Genomic DNA, 20,914 nt, shown 5'->3' with positions numbered 1-20,914 from the left:
TTTATTACTAGAATCCTCCGTCAGGAAATAGGAGTAAATCATGTTAGTGTTGTGGGCCATGTGGGGGTTGATTCTGCAGCCCAAACAAAAGGTGTTTTACTACTCTTTATTACAACTTTCTAATTGGAAGGTGTGGTCAGAATGTCATTATCTCTGTAATTACAAGCAAATTGTTTGTTTTAGTATAACTGTAACGTAATCGTGGGGTGCTCTTCATTAAGAAGTCCAATATACTTGTCCTTAGCCAGGGTTTGGCCAGGTTCTGCTGACATAGCAAGAATCAGACCAGAAGAGGTCTTGTGATGTTTGATTTGTAGGTCAAATTCTGCTTTCTGAGGACTTCTTCAAAACACCTCTGGTGAGTGACATCAAGTTGAAAAGATCCTTTTTGGTTTCAGTCTAACCTATGAGAGTAAACCATAAAATTCCTAAATTCCATTCCATAGCGATTGCTCTTCTGAGCTCCTGCAATAATCTGAAATATACTCATTTGGTGTAATTTGTTCCACAACTTGGTTTGACTCCATTGTACTACCTTGGTTGGAAGGCACTGGATAGAAAAGATTTTGAGATGTCAGCTAGTCTATCACTTCATCCCAAGATTGGACCAACTCAGCCTGATACAATGTGGTAGAGGCTTTTCTAAAAAGAGGTTGGCCTCTTTACAGGAACTTACAGTGATAAGGTTCCATACTCTCTTCACCATCAATTTCCACAGCCCTAATAATTCAAAATGTTTCTTACCATAAAGGCTGTATCTTCTTGCTTTTCCTCAGAATATCTACCTTTTCTCCTAACAGCCTTCTCTATGGGAGGGAAGTTTGCAAAGAGAATTAACAACTTCAGTTCTTCAATTCTGCTTGTAAAGGATGAAGGATTCCCAACACTGGAAAAGCTTAACAAATTATTCCAGAGAAAACAGCCCTGAAAATTCAGGGGATGACAAAGGTTGGGTTCTGAGCTGGCTTCCCAGTCCCCATTCTGAGTACAGCCCACAGAGGAAAACTGCTGAAGCAACTTCACAAAACACACCATAGCTCCAACACATGGACCTCAAACAACACCTCTCAGTGGCTGCCTCAGCTCTTTCAAGCAAACTTCACAGCAGTTTCATATTCCAGCGTTTCCACTTAGAGGCTAAATACTGAAGCAATGTACTCTACTGACAACATAGCAGTAGGTAGGGCAAGACTCCTACTGTCTTAGCTTTGTTAAAGCTCTCTTGTTCCTCACTTAGTGTTGCTGGATTGTTTGCAAATAGCACAAGAGGCTTTTCAGTCTTTGACCACCTCAGTCAGAAATGTTCTGGCAGCCCTTTTTGAGCCTCCAGCTGAGACCCACTCAGGTTTTTGTTGTAGTACATAACACAGCTCGTCACTGCAATTGCATTTCTGCCTACCGTGCAGGACCTGGGAACCTCTTGCATCTCATGCCAGGAAAGCAGGAGGTCATGTGCACAGACTCCCCTGGCAAGCTCACCTGGTTCTGCTCCTGGCTAGGGAAAACCTCTGGGGACAGGGGCTTCCTAGCTCCCTGCATGCCTGTTCCCTGTGCCCCTCTTGAATGCAAGCTGCTGAGACAAACTCAGACTTTCCCTTTTGGGTTTAATTTGTTAGGTCATGTTAAAATCCCATCTATCTTGTCTGCAGCAAGATTTTATCATGAGGAAGTGAATGAAAATGCGGCAGTGCATTAAGGCTCTGTACATAGAGCTGCACAATACAAGGTCACCTCTGGGGGCTTTTGCCTTCTGGTTCTGGGCTGGCATGGTCCTGGGCACAGTTGACGGCAGTTATAGTGCATAGTTACACACAGCCCCATACCTTTCTTTGAGAAATTAGCCATTGATCCTTTTGGATTATCCTCAGGAAAGAGGTGGCCTGCAGGAACTTCTCTGACTGCTAACAGTTCTCTCCTGATGCCAGAGGAGAGCAAAACACAGGACCAAGACATCACATAAAATATGGAGCACAAAAAGCACCTGGGGACAAGCAACAGTTATTACTTTCAAACATGGTAACCGGACATGTGTCCTCCCCTTACCATGAAAGTAAACAAGAAATCACTGGATACTGTTCAGTGGTGCTACACCACTTCTTTCACCTCTAATTCTGCCTGCTGTGCATAACAACTAGAAGGGAAACTGCTCAGCAGCATCTGTGAAGGGATTTTTCAGGCAGCCAGTTAAGCAGCTTTACAGATCTCATTCCCTTGCACTAGTCCTGTGGGAGACAAGCAAGTGGAGAATCCTGGCCTAAGTACTCAGATCAGATTGGATCAACAAGATTGACAGCCAGTCATTATTATTCTATATGGCACCTCTACGCCCTAAATGGTCCTGCCTTACACATGCACTCTACTCTCAGGGGACACATGTCCTTCATATCCCTCAGGCAAACAGCTATGCTCCCTTGTAACTCTGCTTCCTCTTTGCTTGCTCTCAAAAAGCAACCAGAGGATAGAAGAGCTCTGATCTGCCAGGGAACTAGCTCAAAAGCCAAAATTAGTAAATCATTATGTACATGACGATGGCAAATGGTAAAGGCCACTCCTATATATCACTATAAAAAATAACATTAATTGGGATGCTTTGCAATTTCCTGTACAACCCATAATTAGGTTAGATAAGAAACTAGCAGTGTCTAAGTGCTATAAATGTCTAAATTAAGTTATTTTGAAAGCGCTTGGCACTCTGACATTTGAGAGTTCAGAGTAATTGGGGTATTGAAATAAAATTGCTTCTGTTATTTAAAAGGTCATTATCTTCTTCAGATAGATATATAAGGACTATTTTCCACTCTACTGAGCTGTTCTATTTGGTACAATTAGACCTGCTTGAGTAGATTTCTAGTGGGCCTCCTCCCACTTATCACAGTCCCAGTACTGCCACAGAAGGGCCTGTAAATATACAGCCCAAATACAGAGTATATATTCAGCTCATAATAGGGCTCTGAAGAGCCAAGAGCCGCCCAAAACTTCAGACAGCCACCATGAACACTACAGGCTGCTACAACCAGCAAGGTGGCAACTGAGTCCTTACACAAGTAAGGATTTCACCTTCTCAACTAAATCACCTCATAGTCTGGCAGCAACTCTGGTTATTTCAATAACACTACTGGAATCCCTTGTTTACGACATACACGGTCCCACTGTCACAATAAAGATATGTTTTTTGCTTGCTTACTAGCTCTGGTGTTCTGCAACTGCGAATTCCCTTGTCACAGCCATAGGCAATCATGAATGTGATGATCTTTTTATTAATATGCTCTTGCAACAATCTTTGAGATCCCTGTATGAAAAGAACTTGGGAACAGTAGCACGTGGTTACAATCACAGAGAAAACTTCCCTGAGGGAGTTACAGGTTAGTTTGCATGAATTTCTCAAAAAAAGGTTTGAGCAAATTCTTTTTTCTGAGGATGCAAAGGCCCTGCAGTGCACAGGCAGCTCTGCAGCTATTGCTTCACTAGTGTTTATTAAAAAACAAAGCTACAGAGATCAGACAGTATTTAATGCTCACTGTAACATTTATAAGACTTCTACTGCCAGACATGGAAGCAACATGGTCTGTGCCACAACCAAAGAAGTGCAATTAATGCCTTCCAGGGTTTATGGTCCTCTGTTACATTAGACTGATGTTCAAAGTCACATAAAGGTTGTGCTTGATTTCCCTAGAGGGCAGACTAAAGTCTATGACTTTTTCCCACAGTTTTATCCTAATGGGATTGGATTTCTTTTAAGAGTAATTCTCACCTTGAGCTACTTACCCATTGAAAAAGTTGGTTCTGAGACAATTACAACACTCTGTTGATGTTGTGACACTTGCAGTAACAATAAAGTTGTGCTCAAAGTACTTCCTCTGGAATTGCTCTACTTGCTTAATTTGTCAAGCATATTCTAGATCTGCCACCCCTACGTCCCATATGACCGTTAGAGAATCACATCAGGATACCCACTAAGCAGGCACCACTATCGCCCCTGAGGTAGCACCAAGCCTTGACTATGTGTTGGTGGAAGCTACCTCCATATGTGGAGCTGACAGACAGTCATTTACCGAATACACAGAAGTAGGTGCTTGTAAGGGGGTTTAGTTTCAGCGAATTGCTCAATCATGTATTACAAATTTCTAGCAAAACCTTCATGTCACAGAGACTTGCCTGAAGAAAAATGGTCAGGTACCATTACCACTGTAGCACACACTGGCTGTATTAGACCTGAGAAAATTGATGACTGCAACATGCTTACATTTGTGCCTTAACTCTTCAAGCAAGGAATGGGTTCTTTTGGTACTCATAGAATGCATTTCTTTCCATGACTTATGACCTTGAGGAAAAATCCTCTAGAGCTAGAGAAGAAATTAAAACTTTCTCAACCAAGCACAGAAAATCATTCCTTATCAGAATTTTCACCAGGAGGAAACTGCAACCCACTTCTATCCATTTGCCTTCTATATTCTCCCCAAAATTACAGCTCCCTGAACATTAGAACAGGCTTGACCCAGGAAGACATTAATTCTTAACCTACTAACTTCTATTCACATGTACAGTCTGGATTTGTTTTCTGTGATCCCAAACAACAGCTGATGTACCTCATTCTTCTCCTGAGGGTGTAAAAGAACTGATTTTAAGCACAAGGAGATGAGCCTGTCAAATCCATGCATGCCTAGCCTACAGCTGGCCTCTTCTTATACCGAAGTCAGGATGATGTCTAGAGCATTGGAGTCATTAGTGTAGCTGTCCAGGCTGCAAAGTAGTTATCAGCACCAGCTCTAGGAGAGGGAGTATCTGCTATTGGCAAAGACAGGCAGACAGGCTGCATGAGAAAGCTAAGGGAGGATACACAATTAGCAAGCTATCAAGATGCCTAGTAGGTAAATGAAAACACAGGTAGTTAGTGTCTTTCATGGCTCTTAATCACCTTTATCATGGTTCAGTAAAGCTGTATTCACAGTTGACAGGAATCCAAGTCTTGCTCTCCATGTACCCAAATCACAGCTTATTTTTAAGAAATGTGAAGAGGGAACAAGAAAGAAGCAGTGTACTCAATTTTGCAGCATTCTATGACAACTGACCTTTTCCCAGTCCTCAGGAAAAGGGAAGATGGACTTGATCCACCACTGCTCCAAAGGGTTACTTTGATTGCAAAAACACTGGTGTATTTTGGCCTATTTTCAGTGTATGTTTCATGGAGCACAGAAAGGATAGCATTAGAGTCATCAAGTCATGTACTTGTAGGATAGAAAGGATAACCAGCTGGGTCATCTGTGTAGATATAATGCAGCCTTCCTTGTATGTCTGCATTATACATTATATATGTACAATTATACATTTTATATCATACAGTTTCCACAGGCGATTACCTCACTCACTGTGTAGATTAGACCAAGCTTTGGGGTGTGTGGGGGCAGGGACATCACAGCACTGTGTAACAAAGGAAGTGGTTTGCCATAGGAAGTCTTGCTCATTCAGCAACATGATTCAAAAGAAGAGTCATGAACAAAGCAGTGTCCTACAGGGAGAAGAAAGTTGATGGTATAGTTAAAGGAAGACTGGTAAAAACAGATTCTTTCTAATGATGCTGGCGAGTCTCTAGCGCCAAGATTTTGGTATATGGCAGTTCTTCATATTCCTCAATCTCTGGCTGTCCAGTGCAGCACACACAGGGCTTCACTCCTGCAGGGCTAACCAGTCCCAGTGCAGTGGAAATCAGGGAGCAACCTTGGCTCTGTCAGGGGTGTGTTTGGTGGTATGAATACAAAGGCCTTCATGGCCAATAATGTCCTTCGTGTTCTTCCTGGCTCTGCCCTGACCCAGTTTACAGTGTTCAGGAAGTTGCCTTGCCTAAGTGGCTACTCAGCCCTTCTGTGCGTAAGATAAGATACTCGATTTCTTTAGCAGGTCATGGAGGGGCAGGGCAGAAAGGAAATAAAGTTATCAGTTTAGCTCCTTCAAATTCTCATAAAATGTTAAGGAGCTTGATTTCTCACACTTTCTCCATTTCCACCAGGGACACAAATGGCACTTAAATTTATTACATTTTGGCCTCAGCCTTCTTATGTTACAAATACCCACTTCTACCATGCAGGGTAATTGTGAAAGTAAATCCTGAAGTATGTCTCGTATACTGATATTCCAGAGAACACTGGGACAAGGCCAGGAAAGAAGTCAGTGAAGGAGAAGAACGAAAGAATATGCTGACCACCTGTGTCAGACTTTCATCCTCACCCATTCCAAGAAGAACAAATCAGAGATTAGGAAACTAAAGATTGCATCATAACACATGCTCAGAATGGGGCTTGGTAAAAGCACCACTATCAACCTGGGAATTCCTACCTTCACTTTGCAAAGAAAATAGCTTTTCAGGAGGCATGCATACATTTTCATGCAGGAAAGGAGGAAGACTGTAATGGAGATATTAACATGCTTGTATGTTAGGAAGAACAAAGATACTGCAACAAAATCACTTAACATCTGTTTGAAACCCCAGTATTTTCTGACCTTATCGTATTAAAATTAGAATGTTAATGTTATTAAGCTACATTGTTCTTTGTCATAATGAAGGCAGTTTTATTTGCTAGCTATTATTTATGAAATGCAATGTAGTATGCCATTCTATATCTAAAATAGTATTTAAAATACAAAAAGTTTCTTAGGACAAATACTGCAAAATCTTGTTGTCCATGTGTCTGTCAATATCTCACAGTTTTGGAGTCCATTCTCCAAAATTTCCATTAGACTCGACTGCAGCATCAGTCCAATAACTCCTTTGCAATTCAGTCCCCAGCCATAGGCTTCCAGTTTCTCTGATTCATTCATGCTCTGAAGGGTAATTTTCTCTCCATCAAAAAGGCTGAAAAATCAAGAGTTCTTGGCTATTTCTTCCTACCCATCCACAGACCAGCAACAGACTCTTCCCCAGTCATCACCAACTAGAAGCTTGGAGGAATTTCTTGAGAAAGAAAAAGAAGAGAAAAAGGTTTAAGAACAATACACAAATGGGATTGAGGCTTTCTCCTGCATGTGTAGCAATTAGAAGGATGCAACATTCAGGGGAGTAGGTTATCTTTAATGTTGAATTTCAAGCATACTGAGTAGAAAAAGACTGTAAGAAGACAAAGTATTTCAAAGATTGAACTTAGAAGTGCATCCAAATTCCCCAGAGTTCAGTGGGTTAGCTGTGGACAATCTAGCCAGATCAGAAGCTCTTACCCTCCTCTGAGACTCTATGAATGTTAAATAATCTGCTGGCCAGATTCAGAATTCAGACTTGTTACCACGTAATGTCATGGCATCACCCCCTGAAATCTGCTGCATTCAGTGCCACCAACAGTAATGAAACTAACCCACCCTCAAGTTTCCCACTTTCAATGCATATAAACATCACACTCACTAAAAGCTCTAAAGCTGAGAATGAAGAATATAGGAATAATTTTAGTAACTATCAAAATTCCAACACTTGTGGAGAGAAAGATAGCAAATGTTTCACAGTACATCATAACATCTTGGAATAGGAGACAACAACAAATATTAAAGCAAGATGAAACTGCAGAAGGAGGACTGAGTAAACTAAAATATTGCTGGCTGTGCAAACTGTTTGTCTGTTGGCCAAAAAGTTCCTGTTTACATTTTAAGGAGATAGTATCTTTAGCAACATCTAGGATAGCGCTTCTTCTATGGTGCAGAGACAGTGTAGCAGCTGCAGATCTTTACAAGTATTCTGGCTGAAACCTAGTTATTTCTCTCCTGGGTTGCTCCTATCTGACCAGCTCCCAGAATAACTGTGTTTGGCCAAAAGTGATACCACCAAGATTTAAAAAAAAATCAAATAAGCCAAAACAAACAACAACAAATAACCCTAAAACAACAACAAACCCCCAAACATAAACCCCCATCAGTAGTAAAATCAAAACCCATGACGATGTAGGGCTGAGCGGTGGAGACTCCAAGGCCAACACCGTGCCCCCTGCTGGACCCCGGCTGGAATGCAAAGGGAAGGACAGTACCTGGATACAGCCAGTGCGGTCACTGCTGGGCTGGTCTTACTTGGTTTTCCAGTCAAGGCAAGGCTGGGATTCAGTTCCCGACAGAGAACAAGATGTTTTCCACACTTGTTACCTGTTGTGTGGTTTAAAAATAAATATTTAGAAAGTGTCTGGGGGCAGCATGGATGGGATTGTTATTATTTACGGTCAGCAAGTTGTTAAGTTGAGAACAAATATATTTAATCTCAGCCTGTGCTGTTGCAAAATAGGCCCATCCCAATTTAATTTGTGGCTATGATAGTTACATGTGCTGACGTGCGGCTGTATCAATTGTGTACTAAATTGGATTTGTGTATTATTGCTTTCTAAATTGCATGCCTAGTTCAGCAAAATTGTTCATCAGTTTTCACTGGCTCTATGCTTAATAAGATGCCCCACAATACCTTGCTGCCAGGATATAATACAGCCCATAATTGCCTAGTAAAAAGAAATTACATAAAGCCCCGGTATTATCAACTTATCTAAATCTGCTCATAACAGAATCAATAATTAAATGCTGAGAACATTTCACATACACACACACATACATACATACACACCCCTAACATAACTCAATCATAGTTACTTCGGTCTTTTTAATGACTGTGGTTGGTATTAATTTTATTTTCTTTAATGCACGGAATGAACTTTGGGAGTATTTGGCCATTTAAAATAATTCTGAAGTCATCTGACTAGTTAAAGGGAGCATGTCACTGCTTTGATTACACCTCTCCACTCTAATAAAGAATGCTGTTGCTGTATACATGTATTCATGTACAAACAGATGTGTGTGTCTACACATCACCAGATGCCTGTGCTCAATGCATGTCTTCTATGGTCCTTTCTGAAAAAGGCACAAACAGGAGTATTCCGCTGTGCTCCCAAGGGCAGCTTTTAAGCCCACATTTAGAAAACTGTTTAAGGTAGAAATTTTTAAAATAGCTAAAATCTCAGTTTGTCCAAAGACATGCCTAAGCAGTTGTACCTGGGTACCTGAGTACCTGGAAACATCTGCCACACGAAGTTATGGACAAGAACTTAGGAAATTCTTAAAAGGGATGTTCCTACATGTAAAAAGAACTTGCACAATGACTACAGGATACTAAAAGGATTTTGGAAGGAATGTTAAGTCTTTTGCTTTGATTTGCAGCAATCTCTGAGTAGAGACCACAATAAAACCAAATATGTATCCACCGCAGCCAGACTAGCTCACATCTGGTATCTCTGGTGTTCTTGCACCTTCCCTAGAAGCATCTGGCTCTAGCTACTTTGAGACATGACAAAAGGTAGGATGGGCATCTAGTCTGGCATTTCCAATATGCCTCTGTATGTATAAATATTTTCACATTGCAATCTAAGTAACATAGATGCCAAGTTCCATGAACAGCACTTCTGAAGATCTCAGTGGTAATGCCCAATTACTGTATAATATCTTTTTATGCAGATGTTACATCTATATCTCTATATTTATGCAGATTGTGTGCCTAAAATTAAAGTAATAGAGATTGTCTGTAATGAGGATCACAGCAAATAAGTGGTGTAAATTATACATGATAACATCACAATTCCTTTCTCTTCTAAAATGTGGTGTGAAGAGAAGCAAGCTGTGCTATTTAGGATGTTCCTTTAAAGCTCCCTGGCAGGTTTCAGCTCCTCTATTTGTTAGAACAGAGAAGCGAGCTCAAGTTATTTTTAATACCAGTCAGCACGGCAGCACCATCATCTTATTAACCTCAGCTCTGTGAGAACTCCAGGGTATCGGCTTCAGCTTGGCATGGCCTTGAATAAACAGCTCCATGCTAACAGAAACCAGGCTCAGCTGCAGCTGGCCTCCCACCAGTTTGAAGGGCCTCTGACCTCATTTAAGGTGGCAAAGACAACAAAATTCCATGTTCCATCCCAGGGCAGGATCTGGCACTGTCCTCTCTAGTATTATTCCAGGACACTCTAGTACAGGGCATCAGCAGAGGTGTCAAGGGAATGGGCTTTCTGGAGCCAGAATAATTGATTAGGTTCACAGGTTTATGCAGAAAGGTGGTCTGTTAAGCTCAGCAGAACCCATGACAGAGCCTACAAACAAGCTTTTAGCTTCATCCAGGCAAGATGTGCCCATGAAACTAGTGGCTCAGGGGTGTTCTGTCTTTAAGGTAGGGCAGTGGCTACCCCCTACTTCTGCTGTGGTTCCAGCAACATTGCACCAGTAACGTGCACCATCTCCCCTTCACACTACTGTGCTCACACACCCTCTTCTTCCTCCCAGCCAACCAAGGTCTGCAGCACATAGTCACACTACAGTTCACAGCCGACCCTGTGTTCAATACCTGTGTTGCCTGGCTCTTCCATTGTGCTTTTCTGTGGTCCCAGCCCAGCAGCTTGGTCTGTGTTATTGGTATATTCAGTCTTCCACAGCTGTGCCAGCAAGGAGGTAAAGGTGGAAAAACATGGATTATAACAATGCAACAAGAGAGAGAAGCAGTTGCCTGCTTCCCAGCAAAGGGTTGAAAATGGACTTCTAACATCAGAATTGGATTTCTCAGTCATCAATCCCTCTGCAACTGTGTTGCAGGATGTCACACTGGAGAAATGTACGCAGGGAACTGGTGTAGCCCAGGAAGCTCTCACACCAGACTGAGGGCAGAACCAGCAGTGAATCCTGCTCCTGAGAATGTATGACTTAATAAACTGAGCTGTGAGCCAACTCCAAGAAACCAGGCTCAAACATATTTCCAATGGATGGTATAATTTTTTCTTTCAAAACCACACCAGGATGAAAAGCGCATTTTCAAAACTCTTCCTGAACGGCAAAGACTCCTCTGTTCAGGAGGATAACAGTTGATAGGAAGCAAACATTTTACTCTGATTCTCAGCTTCTGCCCTGTGCTGCCCTGTTAAGACAGTGACATGGGCTTTTAGTAGCTGTGTACTTCCATTTAGGGTGCAAAATTCTGCCTCTGTTCTACAGTGCATCAGGATTCCCTTTCCTTTCTCCCATCCACCTACCCTCACTACTCCATCTGTGCTTCCTGTGATGACGATGCTCTGTATGTCCCAGTCCATCACTTCAGCAAAGCAGCAGCAAACAATATGGTTTTTGGGGCTGCACGTGGTATTAATGCTTGCGAGAAGCTGGCCATTGACTGTCCACAGATATAGGTAAGATCCAGCACAAGAGAGAATATCACCCTGTAAAAAATCAAGAGGCAGTGTTTCAAAGTCCTGCACTCAACCTCCTCACAACTCTTAAATGCTGATTATAAATTAGTGTTGCTCTGACTTAAATTCTGACCTTTATTTTGCTCCTGGGCAGATGATGTAAACCAGAGAAATAAAAATGTTTTTGCTTTTTTTTTTTCCTCATGAAAAATGTTGACATTTTTGTATTGTAGAAATCCAAAACAACTTTCTCAGATTTGGCAAAATAATGCAGAAACTTTTTTGCATTTTTAAATCAAAACATTTATTTAAACCTTCCCTTTCTATTTTCCAGAAAATCCAGGCTTTTAGCAAAAAAAGAGACAGACTGACCTAGCTACTGACATGGACTGTGCACAGGCAATGGGCCAGGTCAAGTGCTCTTAAATTTTACAAATAAGCATTGTCTTAAGCAAGGACATGGTGTTCACCTGCTTAGCTGCGAAGCCTTTGGTGATTTCACAATCCTCCTCTGCCCCTCACAGGGAGCTTAATGTCATCGCATTTTTAGACTGTTTTGCATTTGACCAATGACCAGCTCAGCATTCAGTGATCTGCATTTCTGATGCAGAAAACATCCTTTGCAACTGAATATCTCCTCTCCTCTCCCTTCCACACAGGTGCAGTCTTACTACAGAACACATGTAAGGAGCAAATACAAAGGTAATCCCTCAGGGGCAAGAAATATGAGACAACAATGCAATTTTAAACGTTTTATCAAAAGTGCATTTTGATCAAGTTACTAATTGAAATTCCACCTAACCTTTCCATCCTTGATGCATGCTAAGAGCCAGCTAAATAGAACACCATCAGCAAAGTCATCTGATTCTGGCAAAGGCCACTGTGCCCTTAAATTAGCAGCATGCATCTGGTTTAGATCAACTAACACCATACTTCACCCCTGTCTGATTTAGGACAAGGGCTCTTCATACTGCAGGGAAGAATTTTGAAGATAAAACAAGGATAGCACAATTGAAATAGAATTGCCAATAGTTAAAGAGATTAAATTTCAGCTAACTTATCAGCATGCGAGTACATAATGTCCAGGCATTTGGTAATGGTCTACAGTGTTTTTCAGGTCTAGACCAGGGATTTAAAACTAACTGAAATCATTAATTACAGCAAGCTTTTACAATCCTCCTTAGCTTATAAATTTTTTGGGACAGCCTTTTTATTTTGTATCTAAATGATACAAACACCATGAGATTTTGATCTATAAATGTAGTTTCTAGATGCTCAAATATAAAAGTCAACAATCACATAAAAGATTTAGGGTTCTTGTTTCACAGAAATGTATATGGTTCAGAGATTTGGTTCCTTCAAAACTTTGCTTCAAATTGCTCTGAGTTTTCTAGGAAAAAATCTTGTTACCAAATATGTAATTTTATGTCAATCAAAATATTTAATTTAGCACAATGGAAATATTTTAAAAATAAAAATTTAAACAAAAACCCATTTCAGAATTAAGCATTCTGTTGTGCTAATGTCAAAAAGAACTTCTTCATCCATAACATATGGACCCCTTTATCTTTATTTCCTTGAGGTTTCAGTCATACTTTCTTAAGGTTCTTCCTCTTTTAAATGAACCTTTCTGCAGACTAGTGTCCAATCAGTTTAACCATTTACACTCCAACAAGCTGTAGAACTATGCTTGGATCAATTACCAGACTGTTCCTGGCACAGACAATCCCTGTTTCGGACTGCTCCAGAAGAGGAGCTACCAACTAAACAGGCTACTGTCAAGGGTGGGCTGGTACATAGGAAGGAGAGCACTCCACCCTTTTTGGGTCTCAAGTCCATGCTCTGTGCCAGTGCACCTCCTCATTTTTGAATGCTTGGCTGCTTCAGCTGACTTCATAAGGCACCTCCAGAGTATTCTGAACTGAGCTGCTGCACTGGATATTTTACACTAACCAGGACTCCTGGGGGTGGATGCTGAGCTGGCACTGGACAGACTACTTAATCCTCCCCCCTCTAATTATTAATCATCAGACCGCAAGATTAATAATGCTCTGATAGGAGATGACTGTTTGGCACAGATTAAATGGAGAATGCCTGGTTTCTTACTGCTATGAACTCAATTTTGCCTCTCTTGGTACAAGCTCAACTACTGGATCCAACCTCTAATTGTCTGAGCAGCTGGAATCCTGCTCTAGTATGTTAACAGAGATAGAAAATACAAATGTGCAAGCAACATTTCTGGGAGGTAGATGGTTGGAAAAAAATTCATTCAGAGTGTTTACAGCAAAATACAATACAGAATAATTTCCTATCAACATGCATGCAATTCTGTCAAGGCACAGACCACAACAGACTTATACCCACTGCTATCAAGTGCTCTCCCTGCACCTGAGAGTAGACGGGAAAGCAAAAAGCCAACATCGTCACCACAAAGGTGTAAGGTAGTTGTTAACTGAGGCGGCAGACTGAGGTCTAACATGTCTCAGCTGACATGGCTCTGCTGCATGAATGTCAGGAGAAATTAATGAAATAATGGAGGCAATAAGGTTATAGGTGAGCCAAATCCAGGAGCTACTAGAGTAATGCTTCATGCTCTGTAAACTAAAAGTGGTTTAATCCTGCTATCTACCCATCCAAAGATGCCTCTACTTAGCTACTCAGTCTAAGATGTTGCTTTTATTGCTTGCCTCTCATCATTAAGAACACTATTAGCAATCTCTGTAGAAAGAAAAAAAATCAATGTATCAGACTCTCAGGATGTTTTATGTTGGGAAGAGCATCCATTAAATTATCATGAAATGTTCATGGATGCATCAGAAGAAAGATGATAAATGAAGATCTTACTGTGGAATTGTTGATGGCAACAGAACAGAGGCTTGCCCTGTGGGCAGGAAGCTGGTTTATGTACATCAGCTGGTTCAGGTCCCAGATAATGCAGGTTCTGTCATCAGATCCACTCACAAAGATGCTGTAGGTCAGAGACGCAGCAAGGCAGGTCACTGCCTGAGTGTGCCCATACAAAGCCTGGTGGGGAAAAAGCAACCAATAAACCACAGCAGAGGGTGGCTGATTTACTAGGGAACCACAGCCCTACTATCATTTGCTTAGTAAGAGCAAGCCACTTAGTCATTCTTTGGAGATCTGGAAAGGGTACGAGTGGAAATACCAATGCCCTTAACTTGAAAAAACTTGAGGTTCCAAGAGGTTATATGACTTGCACAGTAACTCAGGGTCCTTGGCATACATTTGAGACTGTAACAATGCTTTGCCCTCAGCAACAACACATCATTTTTCACTTAAGTCCATGCAGTTTTAAGTAAAATTTATGCTTGGAAATTACTATTCCTCAATATTTAAATAACATTTTGAAATAAAACTTCTCAGGATGTATTTCAGTGACCTTCTCAGTCTTATCTTTGTTTTTTCTGAACAAGTACTAATATTTTTTCAATTTTAGTTAAGAATAAAACCAGCATTTGGGGGAGAATTCTTCCTTTAAAGCCAGAGACAAATTCTTTTCTCTTCATCATTGCAGAACATTCTCTTCTTGTTTGTTGTTTTATAGGTTCCACAGACATAAGGAATGCCCAGTTTAGCCTTATTAAAACAGTTTTGTAAAGACAGACTACACTTACAGAAATTTAATAGCAGAGTTAGAAGTCATGGATTGAAGTATACTGATGACAATTGATTAATACAGCATTCTCAAGTGACAGCAGTATACATTTCTGCTGCATAACCACCAATGACAGTAAAGCCTGTAGGGCAACAGAGAAAGAGTCCTTCACAGCTCTCCTAAAAAGCTTTTCAGGGCTCAGTTTTTAGATGCCTTACTGTGAAAAATCAGACTCACTAGTTTTAATGTTAGTTTTAACAGTAAATGTACATTCCCTGCTGTCTTTCTCTACATGACATAATTAGCACATCTTCAGAGTCTATCTCAATTCAGCACAGAGCAGGAGAGCCACATGTCCCAGATGGTTTTTGCAAACACATCTCATACTCTTTTCCAGCGTGTCTGTGAGTCTGAACTCCTGCTGGCTAACATGTGCTGCCACATGCCAAGGTTACTAGGACAACAGCATTCAAACAGTCCATGGGTGCAGAAGCTGAGCTGCAGCAGGTTATGCACTATTGAAGGCAACCTGCAGCTGTGAGGGATGAATTTCAGCTTGTGATTTATTCCATTTGCAAGAAATGCTGACTAAAGATCATGGCACAAAATAGGGTCTTTGGATTGGCTGTAGAACAGTCTCTTTACAAAGGACTGGGTATAACCCAGTGCCTGTGCTCAAGAACTCTACAAGATCTCTGCAAAAAGAGCTGGGACAAGGCAGGTTCAAGGGCTTCAAATTTCCTTTCCTTCCTCCAAAGCATGAAAGAAAACATACCCACTGTGACAGCATCCAACCTGCCAAGTCAAGCCAAGCTAAGCTCCTGCACAATTCTAATTAAGCTCCTTTTCTTCCTCTTTTTTTAAGCCAGTAAGATCCTACCTGGCAATGAAGTCCTTTGAATACAAGCTGAATGTGGAAGAGAGCACTAGACCTGAGCCCAATTATAATCTCAGCTCAATCCACCAGTGCCTCAATGCATATTCATGCATTAATTACTGCACGTTTTTAGCTGTCTACCATTTTCTCATTATTGCTCTGCAGAGAGTGACAGGTTTTCCCCCAATGGGAAATATTCTGCAGCATATCTGCAGAAAGAACTGTGAGGCCCATCTCCAGAGTTAATTCACAAATAGCAAAAGATAGAGAAATCCCAGGTTCACTGCAGAATGCTTAGTTCATGAAAACTTAAACCAAGTTTGACCATCCAACTTAACCGGCTGACTTGGATGCAGACACTTCACAGCTATGTTCAACACGTCCCTCAGAGGTCTGTGTGGCAGACAGCACATCTCACCCAGATGCTTCTCCCAGTCTAGTGTTTCATTTGGCTCAGAAATTCTGGGGTCTGGATTGCACATATTGCTCTGCTCATGAACACTGAGGGGACTGGTAAATCGCATGGATCAATACTGAGGCTATTATGCTCAATCTTTAGTATTCTACAAAACAGTGTAAGCAGCCCCTGCTAGAAAGGGGGAAAAAAAGAAGTCATTTTTTTCTGCTGAAATATAGTTTCTGTACTTTACTACATTTCATACCAGAATGTGCCAGCCCCATGAGACAGCTGGTAAGTGAATACCATCCACTTTATAGCACATCAGCTTTACTTAAGCAAAACTCACTCTCTCAGGAAAGATGATATAATTTTTTTGTTCAGCAGAAAAAGCAGCCACCACAAAACAGTGAATTATGTGAAAGCAGCAAGTAATTCACTGGAAGGCATATAGAAACATAGTTCAAATTTACATCCATGCTAGATGGTCATCAAAAAAAGCCTCTGCTAGCAAAGAGAATGAAAGATACAGTATTTGTCATTGAATGATCTCATTCCACTTTGTGGACTTTGGTTAATAACAGATTAATCACAGCGGAACACATCAGCAAAGCTGATTTTAGATTGTTAAAGAGAAAGGCATTATACTGGAGGTAAAATACAACCTCTTCAAACAGTTGCCTGAAACTAAACTGACCCCTTGACTGGTATCATCTTGATGTTGAAGAAGATTACTGCCTATGCTTTTCTCTACTGCTATTTCTTCCATTTCTATGTCTATGTCCTGCTTTGGAAAAATAATCAGCTGGTTAAAAGGTCATCACTGAAGATCTTGTCTCATATTTCTGGCTTCTTCTCAAGCAGGAAACATCATAAACCTCAGAAGAGAGACTGCTCTAAACACAATTCACCTCCCCAGTTTCAACACACAAGAATTTCAGATAAATGAAGACCTAAATCCTTCTCTGGCATCCCAACAGACATTGAAGTCTTCACACCATTTAATGACAAATAAAATATGTTTTGGCTCAGGTTACAGAAAGCACTGAAATGTCTGAATATCCCTCCAGAGCAAATGCACAGAAGAAGCTTCTAACACTGGGAGAACTTGCTGATCAGTGAACCCTTTATTAATTCACCTGAAAGTAGCAAAGTGTTTTCTGTCTCTTGATTTCTTAGGGAAAAAGGGTCCCGTGTTGCCTTTCAGTTATAATAGAGGTGTACTCTAGCTTTACTGGTAAAGCTGAGTACTCACAATAGCTACACCACACAAACCTTGCATGAGGATTTGCTTTTGCAGCTGAAATAACATTTATACAGCTGTTTGATGACTATAGATGAGCTTTAAATCAACAACAACTAAAGGACATTGGACAATGAGGACACAAGCTATATCATTCTTATTGGATGCATCCCTACCTCATGAAGTGACAGATAAACTTTTTATGTTCTGAATTCAGTTTGAGGGAAAAGAATCAAGATCTTTGCCTAGCTGAGCTTTCATCTTCATCAGCTAAGTTCATATGGTGTTTTGGACATCCTGTCCATTGCTATAGCAGACCAGAAAGAACTAGCAGCATTTCCAGATGATACTGGTTTTTAAAAGTAATCCAATGGTTTGCTGCATTTCAAGTAAGGAGAGCATATTAACATCACTGTTTCTGTGATCATAATAAACTTTGGAAATGCTACCAAAGGCAGGATAAAAAGCAACCAACCAAAACCCAAGCAGAGTTCATAAGTATAAATGGTGGGAATAAGGCATATTATCAGCTCCTGTCCTGACAACAGGCTGTCACATAATATTGCTGAGTAGCTTATTTTCTGCCTTTTTGATTCATCCAAAGGTATTTCCTCTGCCAGTCATCTAAGAGAAAGAAACAAATCGTTTGACTTTCATTGAGTTTCTATAGCAAAAGAACCACAGTACTGACCTGTCTCAGGTTCAGACATTTCACTTTGTCCTTGACCAAGGAAAATTCCCAGACACACACAACTGAACTTGTTCCAGATGTGATTATTGTAGTTGCTGAAGGACACACAGCGCAGAGGCACTTTCCCCAATCTGCCATGCTCTCAAAGGTAGTCATATTCTGCATGAGAAAGTAGCTTTAAGACCAGTGATCATCTGGTGATACCATGCATTTATTAACACCAAAGGGTAGATTCAATTTTCAGAACTGAGCCTCCATTTCTCCAAATCCAGGAAAGAAAAGCTCATCTTAACCAGTCTCTTTGCTCACAGCACAGCTGTATAATAGGTACATGCACAGTCTGTGGCTGCATGCAGCTGTGCCATCCTCCATTGGCCAAAAAGGAAGGCTGGACGAAAGTCAGTGTCTTATGTCTTAGGATACCTGAGTCCCATCCCTCTTGTGCCACAGACTTCCTCCATGACATCAGGCAAGCTCATTCGGCCACCACATAGTGACAGAATGCAAACATTCAGTGTAAATTAAAGAGAACGCTCAAGCTGTGATGGCCACTGCTAACAGAACTAGTGCCTGGCTCTGCAATCCTCCTCTTTCTTACTTTAATTGAAAAACCAAAAGCCAAAGCATTAAATTCCATTCTGCGCCACGGCTCCATTAGCAGCACCCAAATCAGCTTAAACCAAGGTCAGGTCTATTACACATTGCCACAATAGCACAAACATCCTTCTGCTCGTATTCTTCATTAGCTCTGTCCCACAAAATGGGGGCAACACTATGGTACAAATGATTCTGGCGGGGCTGGATGGCACAGCTACAAAACTCATACCACAGACAGAACACACCTTTACTACTTACAAAGAAGACCAAAATTTATTTTAAGCTCATGTTCAGAGGCACAGTTGATAGAAAGGGAACTCAAGTTGGACTCTCAACTACTTCTCACAGTGACTGTGTAATCACACTCGCTATGCTCAGTGTCGCTAGGCTCAATGACACCCTGACATTTGAAAAGCCAAAACAAATAATTTATACCTACAGCATCACTATGAATTGCTAAGCACTGAGTGTAGTTGAAATCAGTGGAGAAAGCTCTCAATAATTTCACTTAGGGAGCAGAAGGTAAAATATGCCTCATGGCTTTATCACTTCCATTGACTGTGATTATGTCTAAAAACACAATGGTGTGGCTTCCACAAATACCCAAGTCAGTATCTTGCCGAATGACATGATCTGCTATTGTGGTACTCAAGCTAACTCCAGTGTCTTTGCATGTCATAACATTGTCCCAAACACATCTAAAAATCAGTGTGTTGATTTTTAACAGTAAAGAAGTAAGAGTACTAACTTTCTAGAATAGAAGGCATCATTATTTTGAATGAATGCACTGGGCTCAGCTTAGGAGCTAGAGGGGAATTGACAGATGGTCCTATTTTAATTTCAGCAGAAAGTTCTGCACAATGAAATTTCTAATCAGTGGCCAGTAGACCTTGTATTGTCCTTACAATCTATGAAATGGGGTTTCTCCTTCCAGAGACTCTGTTGCCGGACAGCAGAGTCTCTGGAAGAAAAACTAGAGGTAATTTAGAGAGGAAATGCCATATTTTTGAGCAGTGTAGAATGACTTTGTACTCTCTTGGGATATCCACCTTGAGAAGCTTGACTGTGAGAGGTCCTGTACAACATCCCCTGAAACCAGCTCCCAGTAGCCTCTGAAATGGGCGCCTAAACCAGCCAAAGACCACAACATATCATTAATTTATTTTTCTTCATAGAATTTTTCTTATTTACCTTCTCAGACCCATAGTTGCCAAAGCAGCAGGTGAAGTCCTCAAATCCCCAGCAGAATGTTTTGCTCCAAAGAGGAGGAATCAAAACTTTATTTTTTTCGACAGCCAGAATGCCCTTCTCAGTATGAACAATGTGCCCAATAGCTCCCCTGGGACAGTCTGACAAGACATAGAACATATTTAATCCTGTTGGGTTTAGAGCAATTAAGTTAGCTTTCCTCCTTGCACAGCTTGTGTGGTGAGGCTGGCAAGTCCCACAGCTGGGGTCAGTGGTGTGGCCAGGCCCACAGACAGAAATGCACTCTACAACTGAGCTTCCAGACAGAATAGTGGAAACATTCCTCTCCAATGGACCACATAAATCCATTCAGGGGGAGTGATGTGCTCCAAAGGAGCACATGATAATGACACTGTTTAACAGAAGTGTCATTAAGCTTCTTTTCATTGCCTTATGCCATGCACTACAGAGGGTGCTAGGCATGTCACTCACTGCCTCTGTAGTACAGCCCCTCTGTCCCCACAAAGATGTGTGATGTAAAGAACACCACTGTGGGATGAAAAAGTGGACACTGAAATTTTCAGGCTTCTTCATGGTAAGAAAAGTAGCAGACTAAGAAAAAGATGAAGAAAAAGAAAGGATTTGAAGATCAAGAAGTTGGGAAAGAGACAGTATTTACTTCACTCTTGAATACAAAAAGAGAGAATGTGAATGGAAAACAGTGAGATTTATGCTTCAATTTAACATACTCAGAATGTAGAAGAGAGAAAAGATTTAGGTGCCTTATTAAAAAAACCCAATAAATCTGTGCAGAACTCTGCAAGAATAGTTTCAAGATTTCTCCTGAGTATTTGAGTGTTTTCAATGCCCACTCACAATACACAAATAAAAATTGGCAGAAGGGATCTTGGTTGTACCCACTCACACAAAGCTGTGTGACTATTTCTGTGCTCTTGAAAAGCCAAATTCAACCCATTGAAGAATTCTGTGCTTATTAGCTTAGAAAATGGAGCACAGCCCCCACAGCACCTTTTATTGTAACTGGTGAGAGCTTCAGATTTTGCAGGCTGCTCATAAAAGGAGGAAGAATTCCACTTGAGTGAAGGGACAACACAGTCTCTCTTCCTGACAAAC

At 41.0% G+C, this 20,914-nt stretch overlaps 1 protein-coding gene across 1 annotated transcript in view; it reads right to left on the bottom strand.

The window, feature by feature from the left end:
- Nucleotides 1-6,879: 6,879 nt before the first annotated feature.
- Nucleotides 6,880-20,914, bottom strand: part of WDFY4 (WDFY family member 4) — a gene marked incomplete at its 5' end in the record, with an annotated part of 101,992 nt that continues 87,957 nt past the window's right edge. Inside the window, 7 exons of the mRNA XM_010024707.1 lie at nt 6,880-6,946; nt 8,001-8,112; nt 10,340-10,427; nt 11,019-11,201; nt 14,016-14,195; nt 17,996-18,154; nt 19,784-19,968. Of these exons, the coding sequence (XP_010023009.1) occupies nt 6,880-6,946; nt 8,001-8,112; nt 10,340-10,427; nt 11,019-11,201; nt 14,016-14,195; nt 17,996-18,154; nt 19,784-19,968 (974 nt within the window). The remainder of the gene's footprint in view (nt 6,947-8,000; nt 8,113-10,339; nt 10,428-11,018; nt 11,202-14,015; nt 14,196-17,995; nt 18,155-19,783; nt 19,969-20,914) is intronic.

The sequence above is a fragment of the Nestor notabilis genome, unplaced genomic scaffold (assembly GCF_000696875.1).
Source record: "Nestor notabilis isolate BGI_N333 unplaced genomic scaffold, ASM69687v1 scaffold1422, whole genome shotgun sequence".
NCBI classification, from domain to species: Eukaryota; Metazoa; Chordata; class Aves; order Psittaciformes; family Psittacidae; genus Nestor; species Nestor notabilis.
Note: the sequence above shows the minus strand (reverse complement) of the source record. Positions and strands in the feature narration are given on the sequence as shown.